This window comes from Aquarana catesbeiana, linkage group LG04 (genome assembly GCF_042186555.1).
Source record: "Aquarana catesbeiana isolate 2022-GZ linkage group LG04, ASM4218655v1, whole genome shotgun sequence".
Taxonomy (NCBI): domain Eukaryota; kingdom Metazoa; phylum Chordata; class Amphibia; order Anura; family Ranidae; genus Aquarana; species Aquarana catesbeiana.
In genome coordinates this window covers 165,837,486-165,862,677 of record NC_133327.1, presented here as the reverse complement: position 1 = coordinate 165,862,677, position 25,192 = coordinate 165,837,486, and the positions used below count along the sequence as shown (strand labels likewise).

Sequence of the window (25,192 nt, the reverse complement as noted above, 5' to 3'; positions counted from 1 at the left end):
ACAGGAGGTGTAATGCTATTGTTACAGCCTTATACTGACCACCAATGCTGGTTGGGAGAGTACGGGGGAGGTATTGTGCCAGCCACTGACCTCCAGTCCTGATGGGAAGGGGGGTCGGGTGGTTACTGTGCCCGCCAGCAATGCTGGGAAGGGGAGAGGGGTGTTTTTTACAACCAACCATTTACCACATGTTGAAGGAGTCATTTTTAAAGGCAGCCACTGACCACCAATGCTGGGGAGGCGGTGATGGGTTATTTGTACAGCCAGTCACTGACCACCATTACTTCTGATCAAAGTGTTTATTATATCAGAAATTGCTGGTTGCAAGCAACCACTGATAGCAATAGGCAAATCTTTTAGAAATCAATTTGTGGAGTGTGTTTGGCGAACATGTCCAAAATTCCAAAAATTGCGAACTTTAACCACTTCAGCCCTGGAAGAATTGGCTGCTCAATGACCAGGCTATTTTTTGCGATATGGCACTGCGTCGCTTTAACTGACAATTGTGCGGTCGTGCGTTGCTGTACCCAAACAAAATAGACTTCCTTTTTTCCCACAAATAGAGCTTTCTTTTGGTGGTATTTGATCATCTCTGAAGTTTTTATTTTTTGTGCTATAAGCAAAAAAAGAGCGACAATTTTGAAAAAAATACAATATTTTGTATTAAATCGCCCCAATTTTTTTTTTAAAAAGCTAATTTTTTCCTCATTCCTCCACATAGTTTAGGAGTGTTTGACCATTATGGGAATGTTTTACCATTCTTCCAGAAGCACATTTGTGAGGTCAGGCACTGATATGGATGAGAAGCCCTGGTCGCAGTCTCCGCTCGAATTCATCCCAAAGGTGTTCTATCGGGTTGAGGTCAGGACTCTGTGCAGGCCAGTCTAGTTCCTCCACCCCAAACTCGCTTATCCATGTCTTAATGGACCTTGCTTTGTGCACTAGTCCAAATCATTTGGTGGAGGGGATTTATGGTGTGGGGTTGTTTTTCAGGGGTTGGGCTTGGCCCCTTAGTTCCGGTGAAGCGAACTCCTAAGGCATCAGCATACCAAGACATTTTGGACAATTTAATGCTCCCAACTTTGTGGGAAACGTTTGAGGATGGCCCCTCCCTATTCCAACATGACTGCGTACCAGTGCACAAACAAGGTCCATATAGACACGGATGAGCGAGTTTGGGGTGGAGGAACTTGACTGGCCTGCACAGAGTCCTGACCTCAACCCAATAGAACACATTTGGGATGAATTAGAGCGGAGACTGCGAGTCAGGCCTTCTCTTCTACATCAGTGACTGACCTCACAAATGCGCTTCTGGAAGAATGGTCAAACATTCCCATAGACACAATCCTAAACCTTGTGGACAGCCTTCCCAGAAGAGGAGAAGCTGTTATAGCTGCAAAGGGTGGGCAAACTCAATAGTGAACCATATGGACTGGGATGCCATTAAAGTTCATGTTCGTGTAAAGGCAGGTGTCCCAATACTTTTGGTAATATAGTATATCCAGGACAAAGGGTTCCAAAGCACAATGGGTTAGAGAAAGAGAGAGCAGTGTTTTTGATAGGTCTAAAGGTGGTTGAATGATTATATTGTACTGTGTTTAGCCAGCCTAAAAGAATACAAAATATTCATATGCTATGTAATTTTTACATGACTAAAAAAGAATTGTAATTATTTTCACTTCTGAAGCTTTTTGTGGACCCTAAATTTGACTTAACTATGAGGGTTTCTTGAGGGTTTTGATGGAACTTTTTCTTTTCTGTTTGCAGCTATCAATGGGTACATGTATGGGAATCAGCCTGGCTTGAATTTGTGTGTAGGACATACAGTGCGCTGGCATTTTCTTGGACTTGGTGCAGCCCATGATATTCATGGAATTCACCTCACAGGAAATACTTTCCAGTTATATAATACCACAAGGGATGTTGTAAGCATATCTCCACATGTCTCATTATCTGCTGTGATGAGACCAGACAACGAAGGTGAGCATGGATTGTTTATACTGGACATGCACAAGCACAGCCAACATTTAACCAGATAGTGATACCCCTAGTTAGAATGGTTAGAATCAATGCTGATTTCAGCCCAAATGAACACACAGATGATAGGTTCAGACACAGTATTCTAGACAGTATAATCACTATGCCAACTTAGAATAGAGTTGTACCACTCAACTGGAATTACCTCATTAATAAGCAATAAACAGTGCATTTAAGCAATGCAATGTAAATAAAAGTACTATAACTAGTTTAGAGTGCATTCTAGGAGAATGGCTAGGATGTAGTGCAATGTCCCCTGAGAGATACCGCTCAGCGGTATTTTCCCTTGACCCTCTGTCTGGAAAGTGCTGACTGGCCCTGTGCTGATCACATGCGCTCTCCTAAGAAAAAAAAAACTCTTGCAATACACACCAAACTGAGCATGTGCAGTCTGACTCCAGTAACTCTGACTTATCTGGACCTGTTCTGTAGTCAGTGGAAGAAAAGGAGGATCTGTGCATAAAAGATCAAACAGCCTTTTTACACGATGCAGAGGATTAACCCCTTAGGTTCCACAGTGAGTATGACAAGCATACTTTACTTGATATACAGACTGATTTTACTGTTGTGGGTTTAACGACAGCCCCAGTTATCGTGCATGCAGTATAGGTACATTATAGTGTCAACACAGGTGCGAGGTAAATGTGGTTCAGATGCTGTAAAGGTTCGGTATAAAGCAGTATAGTGTTCATATAGGTGCAGTCTAGGTTTGGAATAAGTGCCGTATAGTGTGAGTATGGGTGCAGTAAAGATTGGGTGTCCTTCTCTCTGTGGCTCAGTCTATGCTAGCAGTATCAGCAATAGGCAAATAGCCCTTTCACCAGTCCCCAGGATGCTGCAGTGACCTGTTGCTGTAGAAGGGGACCCTCCTTGGTCTCTCTTCAAAAACATCCAGTGATCAGTGGTGTAAAGCAGAGGGCGAGTGGACATTCCAGTCTCCCTGCTGCAGCGGTGCAGGTGTTGTGATGTAGGTGGTGCTGCGCTGCCCTCAGATGTCCTCATTCCCAGTCTCTTGCGGAGGTATGCTCTCCTGCTGACAGCCAAATATCCAGACAAGAGGTGCTCTCTCTAACTCCCTAGGTACCAAGAGGAAGAGCTTTCCTGGGCAGTACAATAAAAATCATCTCTCCACTCTTCCTATTGAACAGTACCTATTGGGATTTTAATTTCTTCCCATTATATGGCTGCCATCTCAAACTACAACTCTCAAGATTCTCAGCGCTCTGCATAGAAGTCTATAAGCTTGCTTGACTTCAGCTCTCCTCCTGCTGACTAGAGGAGAATGGTGCAGCATTTCAACAGTATCTCAGTTGAGTGAGAGAAGAATAAAAGGCAATGTCTCCTTTTCCATATTGCTATAGTCCAGCACCTGGCTACACTCCTTTTGCTGAAATAGCTGTTAACCAGTTCAGCGCAGCAGGGCAGCAGCTAGAGAGCGGCTGCAGCCAGTGTTTTTCTCGCTCTCATTCTTAGCCAAGCACCTGGTTACATTTGCTTTCCCTGAATGGACAAAGTGTAAGATTATTACTTGCCTTACTCCATGGTCCCTAAGTCTTCTTCCCCAACAGTTCCCTTTGTGACAACCAGTACCTTGAAGCAGAACATTTTGCTGATCTACAACCAATTTTGTTGCCACCCCTCTCACCAACGTCATTATGTACAATGCAGCATCAGTGGCCACTGCTGGTCCTGCACTCAATGTGATAATGTAGGAGTGCCCATCCATGTTATGGCACTGGAGAGTGGAGGAAAGGACAACCGATTGTCATGGACCATAGAGTAAGGCAAGTAATCTGTTTTAGATCATCCCCTAAACAAACAAGCATAATACTCTTCCACAGGTGAGGGAGGGGTGGACAGATTTGCTATAAGGAGAACACTTTATACATTTTTACTAGACAAGCTAACAAAACTAAATGTTTAAATAATGCAATTAGAAATAAATGGCATGTATCAGTTCAAAATATTATTTTATACATATTTATTAACAGTGCAGAGAAATGGTAAACTGACAGTGCAAAGTAAAATTCAATTGTACAATTTGCTTTAGATTTACCAACAACTATGTACTCAATGGACCAAGGATATCAGCTGAATATATTGCTTAGGGTGGTCCTTTAAATACATAATGGGAGGTTGTATAGAGACTGTACAATCAATTTGTAAGGTGTATGGCCAGCTGTAGACTACTGATACCCTAGCAGAAGACAAATAACAGAAAATTTATTATCAAATACTTACTGTAATTTTCCTTTCCTGATGGACTCCATGGCAGTCTACGTGTGGGTTAACCCCGCCTCCTCTCCAATGCTATAAGACCCCACTCCCATAAATTTGAGCTCACAGCCAGAAACTGCGTTCCGTAACTAGCCAACTTATGACCAACGGGTGGGAACTCCATCTGTCATGGAGTCCACCAGGAAAGGAAAAATACGGTAAGTATTTGATAATAAACTTTCAGTTTTCCTGACAGACTCCATGCAGTCTATGTGTGGGAAATAACTAGCCAAACTACATGGGTATGTATGCTGAACAAAAGAAATTTAATTTGTCCCATCAACCGACAGGATTCTTAAACCAAAGTTCACAGAAGATAGCGAAGCAGGTTCTATGCAATAATGTGACATAAAGATGTTGATGGAGGCCCATGAGGCCACTTTGCAGATGACGTCTGGGGCCACATGCCGGGCTGCTGCCCACAAAGCCGCCATACCCCTGGTGGAATGTGCCATCAACGCCTCTGGAGGAGCCAAGCCCTTAGCCCTATAAGCCTGCTTGATGGATTGGGTGATCCAGGCCACAATCGTTCTGGTCGAAGCTTGCTTCCCTTTGTTACTGCCAGAGTGCAGGATAAACAGGTAGTCAAAACGTCTAAAGGAGGAAGTAACTTGCAGGTATTCCTTCAGTATTTCCCCTACATCCAGAGGGTGAACTTCAGTGCACCCTGGGGCCCTGAATGTAGGTAGGACAATTTCTTGGTTCTCATGGAACACTCAAGTAACTTTCGGGTTTGAGTCGGGCATAGGGATGAGGACCACCCGGTCCGGGAAAAACGTCAGGAATAGTTCTTCATCACCCAAGGACCCGATCTCAGAAACCCTCTTGGCTGAAGTGATGGCTACTAGGAAGGTGACTTTTGCAGAATGGTCTTTGATAGAAAGTGGAGCAGATCCCACAGTACAGACAGGGAGTCGAGAACAAGGGGAAGATCCCATCTGAGGAATCTTGGCCTTCTTTGGGGCCTGAGTCTTGCCGCCTCACGGAAGAACGGCCGGATGAGAGGGTGAATGGCCCATGATGTTCCAGAGAAGGCTGACAAGGCTGAGACTTGGACCCTAAGAGAGCTGATGAATAGAGGCAGATCTAGGTCGGATTAAAGGAAGCTGAGGATATCCTAGATTCCTGGATCTCTGAACGATCTGTCTTTAGAGGATGAGAATTCAACAAACTTGGTCCATATTCTCCTATAGACCTTATTCGTGCTCGCCTTTCTTGAGCTCATGAGGGTGGAAATCACTCTTGACGCGCACCCGAGAGTCTCAGGCCTCTCCCTCTCAAGAACCAGACCATCAGTCTCAGTAACGCCGGGCAAGGGTGCAGGACTGCCCCCTGAGAAAGAAGGTCTGGCCTGAGAGGAAGAGGCACCGGGTCCTGGAAGCTGAGCTGGGTCAGGAGGGGAAACCATGGCTTGTTCGGCCAGTAAGGCGCTATCACCACCACCTCGACCCCGCTTCGGGTTGGAAGGGGAAAGCGTATACCCTGTTGAAGCTCCACCTATCTGTCAGGGCATCTATTCCGAAGGCCTGGCTGCAATGGCCCAGAGTGTAATACTTATTGATCTTGAAGTTGCAGGGGGATGCAAATAGATCTACTTCGGGATTGACTCCAAAGGACAGGAACCATTCAAACGTCTGCACATGAAGGGACCACTCATTGTTGTCTAACTGTGTGCGAGACAGGAAGTCCGCTTGGACGTTCTGGACTCTGGGGACGAAGACCGCTGAAATATTGGCCAGGTTTTTCTGAGCCCAGGACATGATGGGCTGGACTTCTTGGAGCAAGGTGGAGCTCCGAGTGCCCCCTTGCCTCTTCACATAGGAGACCTCCGTGGTGTTGTCCATTCTCAATAAAACTGATTCCCCTTTCAAGAGATGAGTGAAGGATTGGAGGGCACACCAGGCTGCCCGTAGTTCCAGGAAGTTTGAGCCCGGGTTGTGAAGACGGGCATCCCACCTGCCTTGTGCAAGTTCTGACCTGCAGAGGGCTCCCCATCCAGCACCGCTGGCATCGGTCGTGACCATAACCCATGAGACGGGGGCAATGGGCCACCAAAAGAGGCTGTTCCTCATCACTGATGTTATGTGAATGGATTGATTGCTGTCTCCTGAGTTCTATTGCTGGAGAAACCCTGTCTGCAAAGGATGTAACCCCTACAGAGACCACTTGACCTTGGGGGTCATAGAGACCATCGTGCCGACAATTTTTAGGCACTTTGAGGCCCTCAGGTGTGAGGAGCTCAAGGCCCATGAAATTCTCTCTCGAATGACTGGGATCTTCTCCACTGGAAGAGAGATGGTACTTTCCACCATGTCGAACTGGGCCCCTAAGTATATCAGGCGCTGGACTGGTTCCAGGTGTCTTTTCTCCAGGTTTAGGAGCCAACCAAATTCGAACAGTGTGGTGATAACCTGCTCCCTGTGGATCAGCAGTTGCTCCCTGTCTTGGGATAGTAGCAGGAGGTCATCGAGATAGTGGTACAAGCGTAGTCCTTTTGTTCTGATGAGGGCCACCATGGCCAGAAGAACTTTGGAAAAGACTCAGGGTGAGGTCGTCAACCAAAAAAGGGAGGCAGGTGAACCGTAGATGTTCCTGCCCGACCTTGAGTAGGAGGTTTTTGCGGAATTCTTCTGCCAAGGGCACGTGAAAATAGGCGTATTTTAAGTCGACTGAGATTAGCCAATTGCCTGGCTGCACGGCCTGCTGGATGGTAAAATTGGAGAAAATGCCCCCAGGGGATGGTACGGGTAGGAGAAATGTCAAGATGTAAGAGACAAAAATACTAAAAAGGTATAAAAAATGTATACATTTTATTCAATGAGGAAATATAAGGTAGTGTAAACAATAAACATCTAAAAACATATGAATGGGACACATGATTAGAATATAACAGCTGCTAGATGTTGAGACACACAAAATTCTAGACATAAAGTCAAATATAGGTAGTGGTCGCAACAAATCCCAACATGTTTCGAAACAAAGACCAAAGGGCAAATTGATAATATGTTCATTTCCTTCCTCAGGGGTTAAATGGAAGCATTCTGATATAATTCTATTGGAGATATATACATATGAGTAAATAAATTAACTAGTAGGCAGATATAAATTGGTGTGATAATTGGTTTCAACATGGCAGAGAAAAGCAAGCATTTGCAATACATAATACTCACAGGTCATATGTTCCTTTTAAGATAGTTCACAGCCCCGTTGAAAATAGATGGTACCTCACGCCTCAAAAAATGCTAAGTCACATAACAAGATTCAGTGGGGAGAATTGGAGGCAGCAGACCAATATTCCCCCACGATAGGTCTTTAAGAGATTCCCAAACAGCATGTATTATGAGAGTATGTGAATGGCTGGAACGGGCATCTTCCCCGCAGGGGAGCGGCGAATCAGGGCACACAGGGATAGCCAAAAGCGGAATGCCTGCCGGAGTGAAAGTAGATGAAAGAGGGGCGTAAATAAGCCGGAAAAGAAAGAAAATGTATGTATAAAAGGCGGAAGTCAATCTGTTAGACTGAACCTCAAATAGTAGAGATGCATAAGAAGTAGGCGAAATAGTATGCAAGGGAAACCTGCAGTTGTTCATAGATTCAGTATTGAGCAGAGACTGCACGCAAAGAAGGTGACCCCCCTGCAGTGTGGAAATATGCTGCATAACCCCAATAGTGCATTGATCTAGCATTACATTCATCAAATAGGAAAAGCAATATATAAGGAGGTATAAGCAGAGGAACAAAAAGCCGACTCATGAAAATGCATCTCGTACCTTAGACCACCAATAGTCTCCAAATGACAGAGGTAGAACGAATGTCCTGGCTGTGCAGCAAGTGATTTGCTGCAACATGCCAGGTATATATGGGGGATAGGGTGGGGGTGGCTTAACTGATTATCCCACCAATGCTGTGCACCTGCACTGAAGGGCTGACAGATGAACCGTGCGAGCCCCAACCAGGTGGCACGCCCGGACATCTGCAGCCTAATTGTCGAGCAGTGACAATCCACGATAGGCGGTCCTTTGGCCGAATCAGCACCCGGCATCACCGTGTAATGTACTCAGTGACGTCAGGCGTCGACAGAGCCGCCGATACACAAAGAGGGCAGCAACTTCTGGCAAGATGGCTGAAAGCTAGTGCGCATGTACAGGACAACTTAATGTCCTGACAATTGCATAAAGTGTTGCGGCCCAAGGGGGATGATGCCTCCAGACTCAGAATAAAGGTCTGGAGGCCCCTTGTGTCGGGGTGCTCCGATGAGCCACAACCCAACGGGGTATGTCCGCTTGCTGGATGGTAGACCGTCTCCATTTTGAATCTTTCATATTTTATAAACCTGTTTAGATAATTTAGGTCTATCACGGGCGCCATGAACCGTTTTTCTTTTGCATCAAGAAGAGAGGGGAGTATACCCCATGGAACTCTTCGCCTTTCCGGACAGGCACCACTGCTCCCTGTGCTAACAGCGAATCCACGTAGGACAGTAACACCTGCTTCTTTTCTTCTAACCGTGGAAGCAGGGTAGAAATAAATCTGGGGGGAGGATGACTGGTAAAGGACCATGTGTGGCCTGTGGAGACCGTCTTGATGGTCCATTAGTCCGAGATTGAGGCTACCCAGACCTGCTGGAAGAGAAGCAGATGCGCCTCCCCCCCGACCCGCCTGGACAGGCCCAATCTTAAAACAACTTAGCCGACTCACGTCCACTGGACGCCTGGCTTTTATCGGGCTTTTGGAAGGATGCCTGCCCTCTGCTCCAATTCGTTCTGAAGTCTCGGCCGGGCCTATAAGAGCGTGCCTTTCTTGACTGCTTAGTACTGCGTCTTCTGCGCTGGGGCCTCTTCTGACCGAGCAGACGCCTATCCTGAGGCAGGAAGCCCGACTTCCCACCCGTGGTCTGGGCTATAGCACTGTCCAGCCTGTTGCAGAACAATGAGGGCCCCTCAAAGGGGATCCTACACCAGGCTTGTTTGGATGCTGGATCGGTGAGCCAAGGGCGTAACCATAAGGCCCACTTAGCCGTGACTGAGGACAGCACAGTCTGGGCCAGTAGGCAGATAAGGTCGATCGAAGCCTCCCCCAGGAAGGCAGCTGTCAGCTTCAATTCCTGGACTGCTGGCCAGTTCTTCTGAGGCTCCCCTAAGCACGGAGTCCACATTCTCTGTCCAGGCCTCCATGGCCTTGGACATGGCCGCGAGCACCAAGGTGGGTTTGCAAGCCATACCGGCTAGCCTGTAAATCCTCTTGAGGTCTTGGTCTGTTCTCCTCTTAAGCCTGTCCTTGAAGGATACAGCATCCTCTAAGGAAAGAGTGATGTGTTTGGCCAGTCGCATCAGTGCTGTGTCTACGAGGGGAGCGTTTTCCAGATGTTTCACTGCCTCTGCCTTGAAGGGGTATAATCTGGAGGTTTTACTTCACATGGAAAGGACCGGGAAGTTGGGACGTTCCTTCCCCAGGTGTTAAAGAACTTCCTTTGCTTAGCTGGGGGAGTGGAAGGATCTATCCCTTAAGGGCCTCTTTGACCGCCTTAATTAGTGGGGAAACAAGGGCGAAGCCTCTGACAAATTGCCCGCCGCCCCCCCCTGCACCATACCCCCAGGCCGGAGCTTACCTTAACCTGAGAGCCTGGTGCCTGCCGCAAACTGCCCACAGTAATCCCCAACGTGACAGGGGCTCACAGGGGTTTAGATATCCCCGCCATAGTGATGTCACCGCCGTGTCCGGTCTGCGCCTTCGCAATGGCGACCCGCCGTAGAGTGCCTGCACGGCCGCCGAGACCCCGGCCGCACTGCACATGCGCGGAACCAAGCCTCGGTTTCGTCCGAGGATTGCGCACCGGAAGCGACGGAGCCTCGATCCGAGAGGGGGAGCTGTGTCCTGGGAGGCAGGAGCGTTCCAGGCACCATAGAGGGAACAAAACAAAACAAAGGGGACAGGGCGCATGAGGGGAAGAAAGAAAAGAGGCACATATACACAAACTGCTGCCATGGAGGTATCTTCAGACCTTACCAGTGGATCCTCCACGCCTGGGCATACAAAGGCCGTTCCCACCACTGGACGTAAAGGCCTGGAGCCACGCACCCTGCCATGGCTGGGCCCTGGGCTATCTTGACACTGCTAAGAACATATGCCCGGCACCAACCTGGATCGATTGGACATCCGTAAACGTGAGTACATTGCTTGTAGGTCCAACGAGGAGGACAAAAAAGGAACGCAGTCTTTGGCTGTGAACTCAAATTTATGGGAGTGGGGTCCTATAGCATTGTAGAGAAGGCGGGGTTAACCCACGCATAGACTGCCATGAAGTCTATCAGGAAACAGTTTGTTTATTTTTAAATTTTTTTATAATGAGCTGCAAACATATAGGCAGGTTGCCAACTGTGAGTTAGTTTGGCTGCCCAGGTCCGGGAGAAGAGGTTAATGTTTTTACCGCCTTCTCCGGGCTAAGTTTGCGGGTTTTCTGGGGTCCGTCCTCCTATCCTGTGTCATATAAAAGGAAGAGGGGCTTGAGTTCCTGGGGGGCACGCTAATGTGACAGACAAGAACAATAGAGTCGCTGGGACTTGTTGTCCACTTCAGGGGTCACTGACTCATCGGGATACCATCATTATGGACAATGTCTTTTGGACTCTTCATTCATGGATTTTACCCTTAAGGACTATTCCTATGGAGGTATGCTGGGACAGCCACAAATAGGTTTAGTTAGGGAAAAGATGTTTTCCTCTGTTGCAACTGTTATGCCAAATCTCCAGTAAGGTTATTCCAATTGCTTTGAGCTTAGGCCGAAGTTGTTCAAAGGGGTGCATGTTGGGTCTTATGTATCCTAAAGAACCTGGGTTTGGAAAAGCACTATGGGGTATGAGTAACATCACTACAAAGGGTTAACTCAGCCAGGTAAAGAGGAGGTAGTTGCCAGGGGTAACCGAAGAGTACAACAGCAACCAGTCATTTGGCAAGCTACCTTGTTAGGTGACAGGTTCTCCGGTAGCAAGGGGGTCAATGCGCTGGCTGCCTCCCTTTAGCAGTCCCTTTTCCCCCGGTCACCGGGAGCAGACTAGTGTTAAGGAGATTCAAGACCTGATCCTAAGGTACAGGAAGAAAAGATTTAATAAGTGCACAATGAGGTCTGCGCTATGTGCATGGCAGGGCTTCATTCTGTTACTGGAAGTGTGGTAACAGTAGGCCAGGGGTGCCCGACCGCTGGACCGCGGGCCACATGTGGCCCGTGGTGCCCTCCGATGTGGCCCGCTACGTCTTGCTCTGAGATGGCGGGTCAGAAAGCCCAGATCACGGGTTCCCGACCCGCCACCTTCAAAAATCAGCGCGAAGAATGATGTCGCCGCTAGAGGAAGCAGAGCCGATGCTTCCTGTATAGCGCCGGCTCCTTCACAGGCGGAGTGATACCAAATGTACTCCGCCTGTGACAGGAAGCATCGGCTCTGCTCTCTACTGCAGCCGCATGCTTCTGTCACACTAATGCATAGGAACCCACAATCTTGGACAGCAGCCAGCAATGCCAGAGCCAGCAGTACCAGTACCAGTACCAGTCACCACTATCAGCCACCAGTCACCAGTACCAGCCACCAGTACCAGTATCAGCCACCAGTACCAGTACCAGCCAGCAGTACCAGTACCGGCCAGCAGTACCAGCCAGCAGTACCAGTACTAGCCAGCAGTACCAGCCAGCAGTGCCAGTATCAGCCACCAGTAATAGTCACCAGTACCAGCCATCAGTACCAGCCAGCAGTACCCGCCAGCAGTATCAGTACCCACCAGCAGTACCAGTACCAGCCAGCAGTACCAATACCCACCAGCAGTACCAGTACCAGCCAGCAGTACCAGTACCCACCAGCAGTAGCAGTACCAGTACCCACCAGCAGTACCAGTACCCACCAGCAGTACCAGTATCAGCCGGCAGTACCAGTACCCACCAGCAGTACCAGTAGCTGCCAGTAGTACCTTCCAGTAGGGATGAGCTAAACACCCCCCTGTTCGGTTCGCACCAGAACATGTGAACAGGCAAAAAATTTGTTCGAACACACGAACATCGTCTATGGGAGAGTCTATGGGACTCGAACATGAATAATCAAAAGTGCTAATTTTAAAGGCTTATATGCAAGTTATAAAAAGTATTTGGGAACCTGGGTCCTGCCCCAGGGGACATGTATCAATGCAAAAAAAAGTTTTAAAAACTGACGTTTTTTCGGGAGCAGTAATTTTAATAATGCTAAAAGTGAAACAATAAAAGTGTAATATTCCTTTAAATTTCATACCTGGGGGGTGTCTATAGTATGCCTGTAAAGGGGCGCATGTTTCCCGTGTTTAGAACAGTCTGACAACAAAACTTCCTTATGGGTTTCCTCGTGACATCAGAGGGGGGCGGGGTAACCCGTTACGTAACCAGGTGACCCTGCCCCCTCTGACATCACGGGAAACCCATAGGGAAGTCCCCGTCAAGTCCCTGTGCGTTAGAGAGGGGCGGGGTCACCGGGTGGCCCCGCCCTCCGTTATTTAAGAAGTGTCAGAAGAAGAGAAGCGTCACACAGTGGGAGCCTCCCATGGATGCGGAGCGGCCCAAGAACGAAGCGGAGAAGAAGACGCCGCGGAGGAAGATGCCGGACGAGAACACCAGAGCATGAAGCAGAGGATCGGAGGAAGAACCAGAGGAAGAAAAAGATGGAGGAAGAAACCGAAGGAAGAAGGAAGCAAGGAAGGAAGGAGACCCAAAGAAGATGGAAAGAAGAAGACTTTAAATAAAGGAATTGTCAAAAACTGTCTCTTGTCATTTTTAAAATTTTTGACACTTTTTTTGTTAAATGGTAGGGGTAATTTTGTACCCTATTACCATTTCACACAGGGGGGGCCGGGATCTGGGGGTCCAAAGCACCATCCCAATGTTGAGGGCATGTGGCCTGGTATAGTTCGAGGGGGGGCCGCTCTCTCGTCTCCCCCTCGGATAAGGGTCTGGTATGGATTTTTGGGGGGACCCCACGCCATTTTTTTAAAAATTTTGGCACGGGGTTCCTTTTAATATTCATACCAGACCTGAAGGGCCTGGTATGGAATTTAGGGGGACCCTCACGCCATTTTTTTTTAAATTTTGGTTCGGGGTTCCCCTGTAGGGAAATCCCATGCCATTTTTATCAATGAACTTCTATGTGTATTGTGTGACCGACAATTCATTATAGACGCGAGTAGTTTTAAATGACTTTTTTTCCTTTGAAATTTAATTTTGCTGTCAGACTGTTCTAAACATGGGAAACATGCGCCCCTTTACAGGCATACTATAGACACCACCCAGGTACGAAATTTAAAGGAATATTACACTTTTATTGTTTCACGTTAAGCATTATTATAATCACTGCTCCTGAAAAAACAGCCGTTTTAAAAACTTTTTTTGCATTGATACATGTCCCCTGGGGCAGGACCCAGGTCCCCAAACACTTTTTATGACAATACCATGCATATAAGCCTTTAAAATTAGCACTTTTGATTTCTCCCATAGACTTTTAAAGAGTGTTCCGCGGCTTTCGAATTTGCCGCGAACACCCCAAATTGTTCGCTGTTCGGCGAACAGCCGATGTTCGAGACGAACATGAGTTCGACTCGAACTTGAAGCTCATCCCTACCTGCCATTAGTACCAATACCCACCAGCAGTACCAGTACCAACCAGCAGTACCAGTACCCACCAGCAGTACCAGTCAGCAGTACCAGTGCCAGCCAGCAGTACTAGCCAGCAGTAACCGCCAGCAGTACCAGTGTCCACCAGCAGTACCAGCCAGCAGTACAAGTACCAGCCAGCAGTACCAACTAGCAGTACCAGCCAGCAGTACCAGTACCTGCCAGCAGTACCAGTACCAGCCAGCAGTATCAGGACCTAACCAGCAGTACCAGCCAGCGGTATCTGCCAGCAGTACCAGCAGGCAGTACCCAACAGCAGTACCAGCCAGCAGTACCAGCACCTGTCGGCAGTACCCAACAGCAGTATCAGCCCTGGAGGACAGCCAGCAGTAGCCACCAGTTATAACCACCTGGGGGACAGCAGCAACCAGTTGCAGGAATCCTGAGGAAGAAGTGAAGATTGAGGTCAGTTGAAATGCAGGTAAACCGCTGTGCATCAGTGTGAAAGCAGCCTTAGGCCCCTTTCACACGATCGGTCCGATCGGGTCTGCCTGTTTTTCAGACAGACCCAATCGTACCCTCCATTCACCTCTATAGAGCGGGAGATGTTATCAGACTTGTGTCTGCTTACAACTGCCTATCTGCAATCCGATCTGCTTAAAAAAACAGAAGGGGATCTGTCCCCTTCTGTCTGGGCAGATCAGAGGGCCCTTAGGGTAGAGCAGGCTGCATCTATGTCTGCTCTACATATGCCGAGTGGACACAGACCTGCTATCTGTCTGCTACGCTCAATGTGCCCCGCGACCTGTTACCAAGTCGCTAAAGTGGCCCTCGCTCCTCAAAAGGTTGGGCAGCCCTGCAGTAGGCGATGGACTGGTGGAGTGGACGCAGGCTCAGCGTGTCCCTCCTAATGCAAATATCTCAGTTACAAGTGTGGCGGAGTGCCCCTTTATCTACAGTCAGGTTGCAGGTCCCTTTAGTTCAAACTCCCACAATCCTCTGGGCTCCCAGCATCCCCTGAGCTCTTGGACACGCCCAGGGGATATAAATTCCAGCTCCTCCCTGCTTCCTGTGCTTAGAGAAACCCTACCAGGCAGTGACTGAGCAAGTGAGCTGTCACCAGGTGGTGGGTTCTCCCCCATTAAGTCTGGTGTGCGGGCCACCAGCAGTGAGCACAAGAGCACGCAGCATCTATCTAAGCCCCAGTCACCGGAGAGAACTTTACTACAGTCCATTTGGAGAGGCTGCCAATGCAGTGGGGTGGCCCTATCTTCAGCCACCAGAACCTCCTGACCGAAGACAACAGCAGCAGTGCTAGTGTGAAGCTTGTGCCAACCCAGATGCACACAGCCATGAGCTTCCCAAGACCATCCTTCATAAGGTGGACATGTTAGAAATAATTGTCTTCTATCTCTCAGAAGCTGAACTGAAATCATGAACTCTACTGCCATCTATTGGCCATTTGTATAATTGTTCTTATATGTTTCATTGCTGTGTTCCTTACTGTTTTATACTATACTCCCCTGCTCATATGATATCCCCTATGCAATGTTATGTTGATTACTATTGTTTAGTAAGGTAGAATTTGCATATCACCACTGGTCTGATCATTTGGCTGATACAGCTACACAACACAAGTGTGTAGTGACATGGGACAAAACATCTTACAGAGGAACTCTGTATATTTAAAACCCCAAATTGTATATCCTTGCGCTAAGTGAACTAAAATAGGTGAAATTAGAACTGCAGCACCCTTCCACCTATAGGGGCATTAGATATGACAAACTTGACAAAATACTATATAAAGGTTTGCTGTCCCTTTAAATGAACAACAAAAAATAAAATACTAATTAACTCATGAATACACTTTCATAAATAAAGTGCTTAATAAATATAAATTCATGAGTAAATATATTTCATATAAAAACCATGTGAAAAAAAAGGAAAAGTCCAAATAAATGTAATCCACCACACCAATCAACTTCTGCACACAATTCCAAAGTGAATGGCACCACCGGTTCTGCAAAAGAACCTAATAACCCTTGTGGGGGAGTGGTTCTGCTGCACACAGGTGGCTCTGAGTTGGGGATGGTTTTAATGTTTGGCTTCTCACATGACCGCAGCCTCCGCCTGGTCCCAGGCATTGGTAAGCATGCCTTCAGGCGAGGTGGTACCCCACGTGCATGGGCACAGCAGACCCTGTCCACAAACAGACCTGCTGTGAAATAAAAGTCACATTTTCCAAACTATTTACCCACAGCCAGGGCCGGTGAAAGGGGCGGATGCCCCGGGCGGCACCATTTACTGGAGGAAGGGGGGCGCAGGAGAAGTGCCGGCAGCATGCTGCTAAAGCCTTGCTGGACACATACACTAACTGTACACATCGGCCACGCTACATGCTAATAGCTGCAGCATGTGCCAAGTGCGCTCCTGCACCCGGCGCAAGCTTAAGACCAGCCCTGCCCTTCACCTCCCTGTCAGGTGGAGTAGTCTCCGCCTGACAGGTGCTTCCTAGTCCCCGCGGACTGGGAGAGGAGCATAAGGCACTGCTGCCTGCCGCAGCTGCGACCTGCGAGTGCAAACTAGAGAAGGAGGAGCCAAGCAGTGCATCACACAAGTAAGCAGATTGCAGATTTAGCTTCCAACCAGACTGCTGGCTGGAAGCTAAACAGTGGGGACCTTGAGTGGAGAGTGAACAAGTCTTGCTTTTTGACTGCTGGTGATTGCTGGGTTGCATTTTTAGGTTCTTTTTGGGGCTTTTCCTTGTAGCTTTTTAACACCTTTTTCTGACACTTTTTAAACAACTTTTTTTTTCTTTGCTTCCTTCAGCCTACTAATTAAGGGGAGTGGTTAATTGCTCACAGGTGCTTGAGGCCTATATAACTTCGTGTAGATCTCATTGTGAGCCTGCTCATTTTTGAGTCTGCTGGAACTCTGTCCAAGTGGAACTGGTCTAAGTGGTGAGTTAAAAACCAGAGTTAGTGGAACTGATCTAAGTGGAGAGTTAAAAACCAGAGTTAGTGGAACTGGTCTAAGTGGTGAGTTAAAAACCAGAGTTGAAAATAGGAGGTTATAACAGGGGTCATAGTACCTGTGTAGTGTGAGTACCTGAGTGTTGTCTGAGTAGTGTGTATGGATCGTTAGTACTTGTGTATTGTGTACTGTATACTTGTGTATTGTGAGTGCATGTAGTTCTGCGAGTGCACGTAGTTCTGCGAGCAGTCGGCGAGTGCACGTAGTTCTGCGAGTAGCCTGCGAGTGCACGTAGTTCTGCATGTGTTCTGCGAGTGCACGTAGTTCTGCGAGTGCACGTAGGTCTGCAAGTACCTGTGTATTGTCTTGTTGAGTACCTGTGTATTGTCTTGAATATTAGTGTCAGGAAGCTAGTTGTTAGGTAATTTGGACAGGGTATAATCACCAATCCTCATTAAATTTAATAGGTACGATGCCCGGCGGGTGTGGAGAGGCGACTCTTTGTACATCTTGCAGCATGTATGCGTTCCTTGATCATCCGTTCGAGGATGAATACTGCTGTGCAAAATGTAAGTGCATTGTTTCCCTGGAAGCCCAGGTTCTGAATCTGGGGAAGCAACTGTCAGCACTGAGAAATCCGTTCATATTAAAGGAGAGCCAGGAACGTACACGGCAGGTTCTGGCAGGGGCCAGCACAGAGGCGGGTGGAGACAAAGAGGTGCAGGCACTAGGGAAGAGTAGATGGGTGACAGTCAGGAAGGGTAGAGGGGGAAGTTCCAGGGAGGCCGATCCAGGGCTGGAGCATCCCAATAAGTACGCTCCATTGAGTGACATTGGTGAAACCAGTCAGGGACCAGCACTGCTGGAGCTGAGGGACTCTCCTAGCTGCCAGGGGAAGAACTCCTCCAGTGAGAGTGGGGGGGAAGTGAAGGGAAAGGTAAGGAAAGACAGATTCTGGTGGCAGGGGACTCAATTCTTAGAAGGACAGAGAGGGCTATCTGTAACAAAGACCTGAAGCGCCAAACAGTATGTTGTCTACCGGGCGCTCGGGTTCAGCACATCACAGATCTGGTGGACAGATTACTGGGAGGGGCTGGGGAAGACCCAGCTGTCATGATGCACGTTGGCACCAATGACCAAGTCAGAGGCAGATGGAGTGTCCTAAAGACCGTTTTTAAGGACTTAGGAGCTAAATTGAGGAAAGGGACCTCCGAGGTAGTATTCTCAGGTACATACTACCGGTACATCAAGCCACACCAGAAAGGCAGAGGGAGATTAGGGAAGTAAACAAGTGGCTGAAGTGCTGGTGTAGTAAGGAGGGGTTTGGGTTCCTGGAGGACTGGGCCGACTTCTCAGTCGATAACCGGTACTATAGATGGGACGGACTGCACCTAAATGAGGAGGGTGCAGATCAGTTGCGAATGAAGATGGCCAAAAAGTTAGAGGGGTTTTTAAACTAGGTGATGGGGGGGAGGGTCCAGAGGTAGAGATAGTCAGCGGAACATATTCCAGAGGGTAGTATTGGGGGCATTAGTGGTAGGTTGACCAAAGCACATAAACCCAAGGTAAATATAGTAGCAAGTCCTAGTTGCAATCTCGGAACACACAATATGCGACCAGTCTAAACTACGTGGCATGTTCACCAATGCCAGGAGCCTGGCGGACAAGATGGGTGAACTAGAGATACTGTTATACGGGGAGGATTTGGATTTTGTGGGAATTTCAGAGACCTGGTTCAACAGCTCTCATGATTGGCTGGCAAACATTGAAGGGTATACCCTTTATCGCAAAGATAGAGAGGGTATAAAAGGGGGAGGGGTATGCCTATATATCAAAAATAATGTGCAAGTGAATGTGAGAGATGACATCGCTAAGGGAGCTAGGGAGGAGGTGGAATCCTTATGGGTAGAGCTCCAAAGGAAGCTAAGGGGAAAATAATACTGGGAGTATGCTATAGGCCCCCTAACCTGAGGGAGGAAGGGGAGACAGATTTCCTATCACAATTTGGATTAGCAGCAAGGATGGGAAGTGTTATCATAATGGCAGATTTTAATTATCCAGACATAGACTGGGCAGAGGGAACCGCGCTTTCATCTAAGGCTCTCCAGTTCCTAAATGTCTTGCAGGACAATTTTATGGGTCAGATGGTAGACGCACCAACTAGAAATAAAGCATTACTGGATCTACTGATTACCAACAATACAGACCTGTTCAGGGATGTGGAAATACGGGGCAATTTAGGTAACAGCGATCACAGGTCAATTGGCTTCAGTATAAATTACACAAATAGGAAACAAAAGGGGAATACAAAGACACTGAATTTCAAAAGAGCCAACTTCCCTAAACTACGAACCTTGCTAGAAGGCATAAATTGGGATAAAATCTTAGGAATAAAGAACACGGAGGAGAGATGGGTTTGCTTTAAGAGCATATTAAATAAGGGCATTAGCCAATGCATCTCATTGGGTAATAAATTTAAAAGAGCGAACAAAAGTCCTGGGTGGCTTAACTCCAATGTAAAAATGCATATAAAAGCAAAGGAGAAGGCCTTCAAAAAATACATGGTTGAGGGATCATCATCAGCATTCAGACTTTATAAAGAATGCAACAAGAAATGTAAGGGTGCAATAAGGACAGCTAAGATATAACATAAAAGACACATAGCGGAGGAGAGCAAAAAAAATCCCAAGAAATTCTTTAAGTATGTAAACAGTAAAAAAGGGAGGACAGACCGTATTGGCCCCATAAAGAATGAGGAAGGACATCTGGTTACAAAGGATGGGGAGATGGCAAAGGTATTGAATTTATTCTTCTCCTCAGTCTTCACAAGGGAATCAGGGGGCTTCAGTAACCAAAACTGCAGTGTTTGTCCTCAGGACACATCACAGGAAGCACCTCCATGGTTAACAGAGGACAGATTTAAATTATACTTGAGAAACTTAACATTAATAAATCACTGGGACCAGATGGCTTGCACCCGAGGGTACTTAGGGAACTCAGTAAAGTAACTGCCAGACCATTGTTCCTAATTTTTACTGACAGTCTACTGACTGGAATGGTACCAGCTGATTGGAGAAAAGCCAATGTAGCACCAATATTTAAAAAGGGCCCAAAATACATCCCTGGGAATTACAGACCAGTTAGACTAACATCAATAGTATGTAAAATCTTGGAGGGGATGATAAGGGACTATATACAAGATTTTCATAATGAGAACGGTATCATTAGCAGTAATCAGCATGGATTCATGAAGAATCGTTCTTGCCAAACCAATCTACTAACCTTCTATGAGGAGGTGAGTTGCCAGCTAGATAAAGGAAAGCCCATAGACGTGGTGTATCTGGATTTTGCAAAAGCATTTGACACAGTTCCCCATAAACGTTTACTGTACAAAATAAGGTCCGTTGGCATGGACCATAGGGTGAGTATATGGATTGAAAACTGGCTACAAGGGCGAGTTCAGAGGGTGGTGATAAATGGGAGTACTCGGAATGGTCAGGGGTGGTAAGTGGGGTCCCCCAGGGTTCTGTGCTGGGACCAATCCTATTTAATTTGTTCATAAACGACCTGGAGGATGGGGTAAACAGTTCAATCTCTGTATTTGCGGACGATACTAAGCTAAGCAGGGCAATAACTTCTCCGCAGGATGTGGAAACCTTGCAAAAAGATCTGAACAAATTAATGGGGTGGGCAACTGCATGGCAAATTAAGTTCAATGTAGAAAAATGTAAAATAATGCATTTGGGTGGCAAAAATATTAATGCAATCTATACACTGGGGGGAGAACCTCTGGAGGAATCTAGGATGGAAAATGACCTGGGGGTCCTAGTAGATGATAGGCTCAGCAATGGCATGCAATGCCAAGCTGCTGCTAACAAAGCAAACAGAATATTGGCATGCATTAAAAAGGGGATCAACTCCAAAGATAAAACAAAAATTCTTCCGCTCTACAAGACTCTGGTCCGGCCGCACCTAGAGTATGCTCTCCAGTTCTGGGCACCAGTCCTCAGGAAGGATGTTCTGGACATGGAGCGAGTACAAAAAAGGCCAACAAAGCTAATAAAGGGTCTGGAGGATATTAGTTATGAAGATAGGGTGCGAGCACTGAACTTATTCTCTCTGGAGAAGAGACGCTTGAGAGGGGATAGGATTTCAATATACAAATACCGTACTGTTGACCCCTCAATAGGAATAACATTTTTTTGCAGAAGAGAGTTTAACAAGACTTGTGGCCACTCATTAATATTAGAAGAAAAGAGGTTTAACCTTAAACTACGTAGAGGGTCCTTTACTGTAAGAGCGGCAAGGATGTGGAATTCCCTTCCACATGTGGTGGTCTCAGCGGGGGGCACTGATAGTTTCAAGAAACTATTAGATTAGCACCTGAATGACCGCAACATACAGGGATATACAATGTAATACTGACATATAATCACACACATAGGTTGGACTTGATGGACTTGTGTCTTTTTTCAACCTCACATACTAAGTATGTAACTATGTAACTGTCTGCAGATGAGTTATTGAACTCTTTCTATTGGGAGGGGGGGGGCTGAGGGGAGGTTAATTGATCACAAACGGTATTTCTGTAATATGCAGCATGAAGGGGGTTAATGTACTGTCACTGCTGCATTAGTGGTAGTTGCTTAACCCCTTTGTGTTGCATTAGTGGCACCAGTGTCAGTGTTAATTAACCCCTTTATGCTGCATGAAGGAGTTAAATAATCAGTGACATTTCAAAAATACAATGTCAAATTAACAAGGGACACCAACATAGTTGTATCTTTGAGCTTCAAAAATACGAGATAATAATGGTTTTGTCACAACTTGACCCCCAAAAAAATATTCTGGAGATCACTAGAAAAAAAAATATTATTCTGGAGATCACTAGAAAAAAAAATTATTAAAATTATTCTGGAGATCACTAGAAAAAAAAAATTATTCTGGAGATCACTAGAAAAAAAAAAAGAAATACGTTTGGCAGAACTCTGTCAATATCACCAGCAAAGCAGCTTCATTATTATACCATTATAAAGAAGAAAAGAATGCGCTGCATTGAGAGATTTCATAATTTGCCATGTCACGAATGTAATATCTCCATTACGAACTCTAGTTTTACAAGGCCGACCACTTCCAGCTCGTCCTTGCTTTCGAGCATGCGTGTATGTACTTTGGACTTTTGTCCAACGGACTTATGTACACATGCTTGGACAATCTGACAACACACATTTGTCCGCGGAAAATTTGAAAACCTTCTAGCCAACATTTGTTGGCGGAAAGTCCGACAACAATTGTCCGGTGGAGCATACACATGGTCAGATTTACCTCCAACAGCCTGTCATCGAATATTTCCTGTCGGAAAGTCCGATCATGTGTATGCGCCTTTAGGGGCCTGTCCTTACCATCAGTGCCAAACAGGCATTAGACTGACCCCAGAATTTAACTTGAGGGCATAGCCCATAAAGCAATGTCAATTGCTGGCAAGGTCAAAACTGCCACACGCAATACAGTGGTACAATGACGAGTGCCCCACTGCAGCCAACACCTGCTCGACACCAAATTGTAGGCTGAGGTGAACATATTTAGGCCATTTAAATTAACCCCATCAGGTCTTAATAAATACTGTTATCTCCCTCAAGACCCCAGCGGCAGACAACAATGCCACCAATCCTATGGACAAATTTGAAAACCTAGGCATTCACCTTGCAGCGAATCAGCTCCAAAGAAGAACTAGAAATAAGAATAAAGTTTGTGACGGTCAAAGCCAGAAAAGGGGAACAATGTTGGACCAAACAATAGATAGGTAAAACTGGCACAACACGGAGCAATACTATACCTAATAGAGGAGGTGGAATCTACAGGCCGGTAATGCCCTACATTGTTTCCCCATACATGAATGATAAGAATGAAGGGGCCTAAAACAAATTGTCTCAGGTAATACCAGCAGCCAGTGTAGGCCATGAAAACTGCGACAACGAATTCTGCCAACTGCAAAGGAAAATTCTCTCCACAGTATCAAAATTCAGCATGGCAAGAGGCCCAATAAACAAAGGAGTCAACGATGATCCAAAGTAATTCTGGGGAGAGACACGTTCAAACCACACATGTGAGGTATCGCCATGATCGGTAGAGCAAGATCAATAATTCTAGCCCTAGACTTCCTCTGTAAGACAAAACATGCAACCTGTAGAATTTTTTAAACGTCGCCTATGGAGATTTTTAAGGGTAAAAGTATGTCGCCATTCCACGAGCGGGCGCAATTTTGAAGCGTGACATGTTGGGTATCAATTTACTCGGTGTAACATTATCTTTCACAGTATAAAAAAAATTGGACTAACTTTACTGTTGCCTTATTTTTTAATTAAAAAAAAGTGTATTTTTTCCAAAAAAAGTGCGCTTGTAAGACCGCTGTGCAAATACGGTGTGACAGAAAGTATTGCAACGACTGCCATTTTATTCTTTAGGGTGTTAGAAAAAAAATGTATAATGTTTGGGGGTTCTAAGTAATTTTCTAGCAAAAAAGACTGTTTTTAACTTGTAAACAACAAATTTCAGAAAGAGGCTCGGTCCTTAAGTGGTTAATCTTTCGGATGAGGGTCTCATATTTCCTATTTCTTTGTGAAATGATAACCTTCATCCATTTTTCCGTACACAATTCGGAAATATATTCCCAATCCTTCAGCAAATCTGGGTTTAAAAAGGAGCAATGCTTGAGGACTCGAAGTCCTCTAGGAGTAATTTTGTGGAGGAGGTATTGTTCTAGAAAAAAGCCATCCCACCATTGCTGGTTGGCAGAAAAAATTACGTCCTCTAATTTACAAAATGTGGTGCACAGGGATTTAAATAGATGACCCAAAGGGAGAGGACAGTTGCTGAAGAAATGGGCTGGAAACAAAGAAAAACATTTGTCTAATATATTATATTTTGCCCTTTCAATGCTCATAATAAGCTCCATTATAACAACAATAATGCAACCATATGTAAATTAAAAAAAAAAACAAAAAAACTATATATATAAAAAAAAAAAAAAACGAGGGTGAAACATAGGTGGACAGTTAATCAGGGGATTCCAAGTGGCGCAGCACAGAGAATGGGCACAATATTCAAGTGAAGGTAAATTGGGTATCTGGCGCTCCAGGAGGCAATGCCCTTAGTTGTAGTATTAGTAGTGTAATAATGTACATTTGATTAGTCAGTCTTTAGGTAAAAACAAAGTTGAACCACGGTAAGGGGGTGATTTAAAAAGAGCCATCCCCAGAGTGTGTCCAGCAACTCTGCAAAACATACAAAAAGAAACGGGGGGGGGGGCACCTCTCTAAGTGTAGTATTAAAACAGTATCATTTATTGCACAAGATTAAAAACACTTACAAGATATAAGTGGGAGTCATGATCATCATAAGTATGTATTCCTGGCAGTTCTACTGCTTCCCACAGGCTCCTCACACAATCCAGGTAGCTGGGAGAGGTTCTGGTGTGATGTTGTGCTGAATAGCTGTACATTCAGGAAAACCAGAAAGTAGCCAGCTCCATGCTGTCCAGCTTGAACAGGATTTTGTTGCGATTGGAAACAATGCCTGTGTATTCTTAAGTTCTATGGACCTCAAGTCGCATTAAAGTGGGACCAAAGTAGTACAGGGACTGATTTGAAGTCACACAGATATGAATGGTACTCATTGGAAATCACGGGGAACGACTTGTCGTGCGAATTTGCAGTCCCAAGTCGCATGATGAGTCGCACTAGTGGAAACCCAGCCTTAGTTTGATTTTTGGCCTTTTTTAGCTCAGTATGTGCTCTGTTTTGCATCAGCTGTCAACCTTTGCAAGCCAAACTATTTATAATCTACTATTTTTCCGAAATTCCTTCATCCCATTGCCTTTGGTCTGCTGACCGTTGTAGTTCTATGGCTGCCGATGTCATGCCCAGGAGGGTGTCTTTAATGATGCTCTCCTCCAGAGAACAACACAGGCCAGTAGAAAGAGCTGTGAGTGTGTAGCCTTTCATTCCACAGAGACAGTCCTGACCCCTTCCTCCCGCCCTCTGCTGGTGACATCATTTCCTCTCCCTGTTCAAGCTGGACAGCATGGATCTGACTACTTCCAGGTTTTCCTGAATGTACAGCTGTTCAGCACATCACACCAGAACCTCTCCCAGCTACCCGGATCGTGCGAGGAGCCTGTGGGACACAGTAGAACTGCCAGGACTACATACTTATGATCAGCATGACTCCCACTTATATCTTGTAAGTGTTTTTAATCTTGTGCAATAAATGATACTGTTTTAATAC

The 25,192-nt window shown here is 46.2% G+C and overlaps 1 protein-coding gene across 1 annotated transcript in view; it reads left to right on the top strand.

The window, feature by feature from the left end:
- Positions 1 to 25,192, top strand: part of LOC141139611 (ceruloplasmin-like) — a 281,017-nt gene that overhangs the window by 199,875 nt on the left and 55,950 nt on the right. Inside the window, exon 11 of the mRNA XM_073625912.1 lies at positions 1,768 to 1,980. Within this exon, the coding sequence (XP_073482013.1) occupies positions 1,768 to 1,980 (213 nt within the window). The remainder of the gene's footprint in view (positions 1 to 1,767; positions 1,981 to 25,192) is intronic.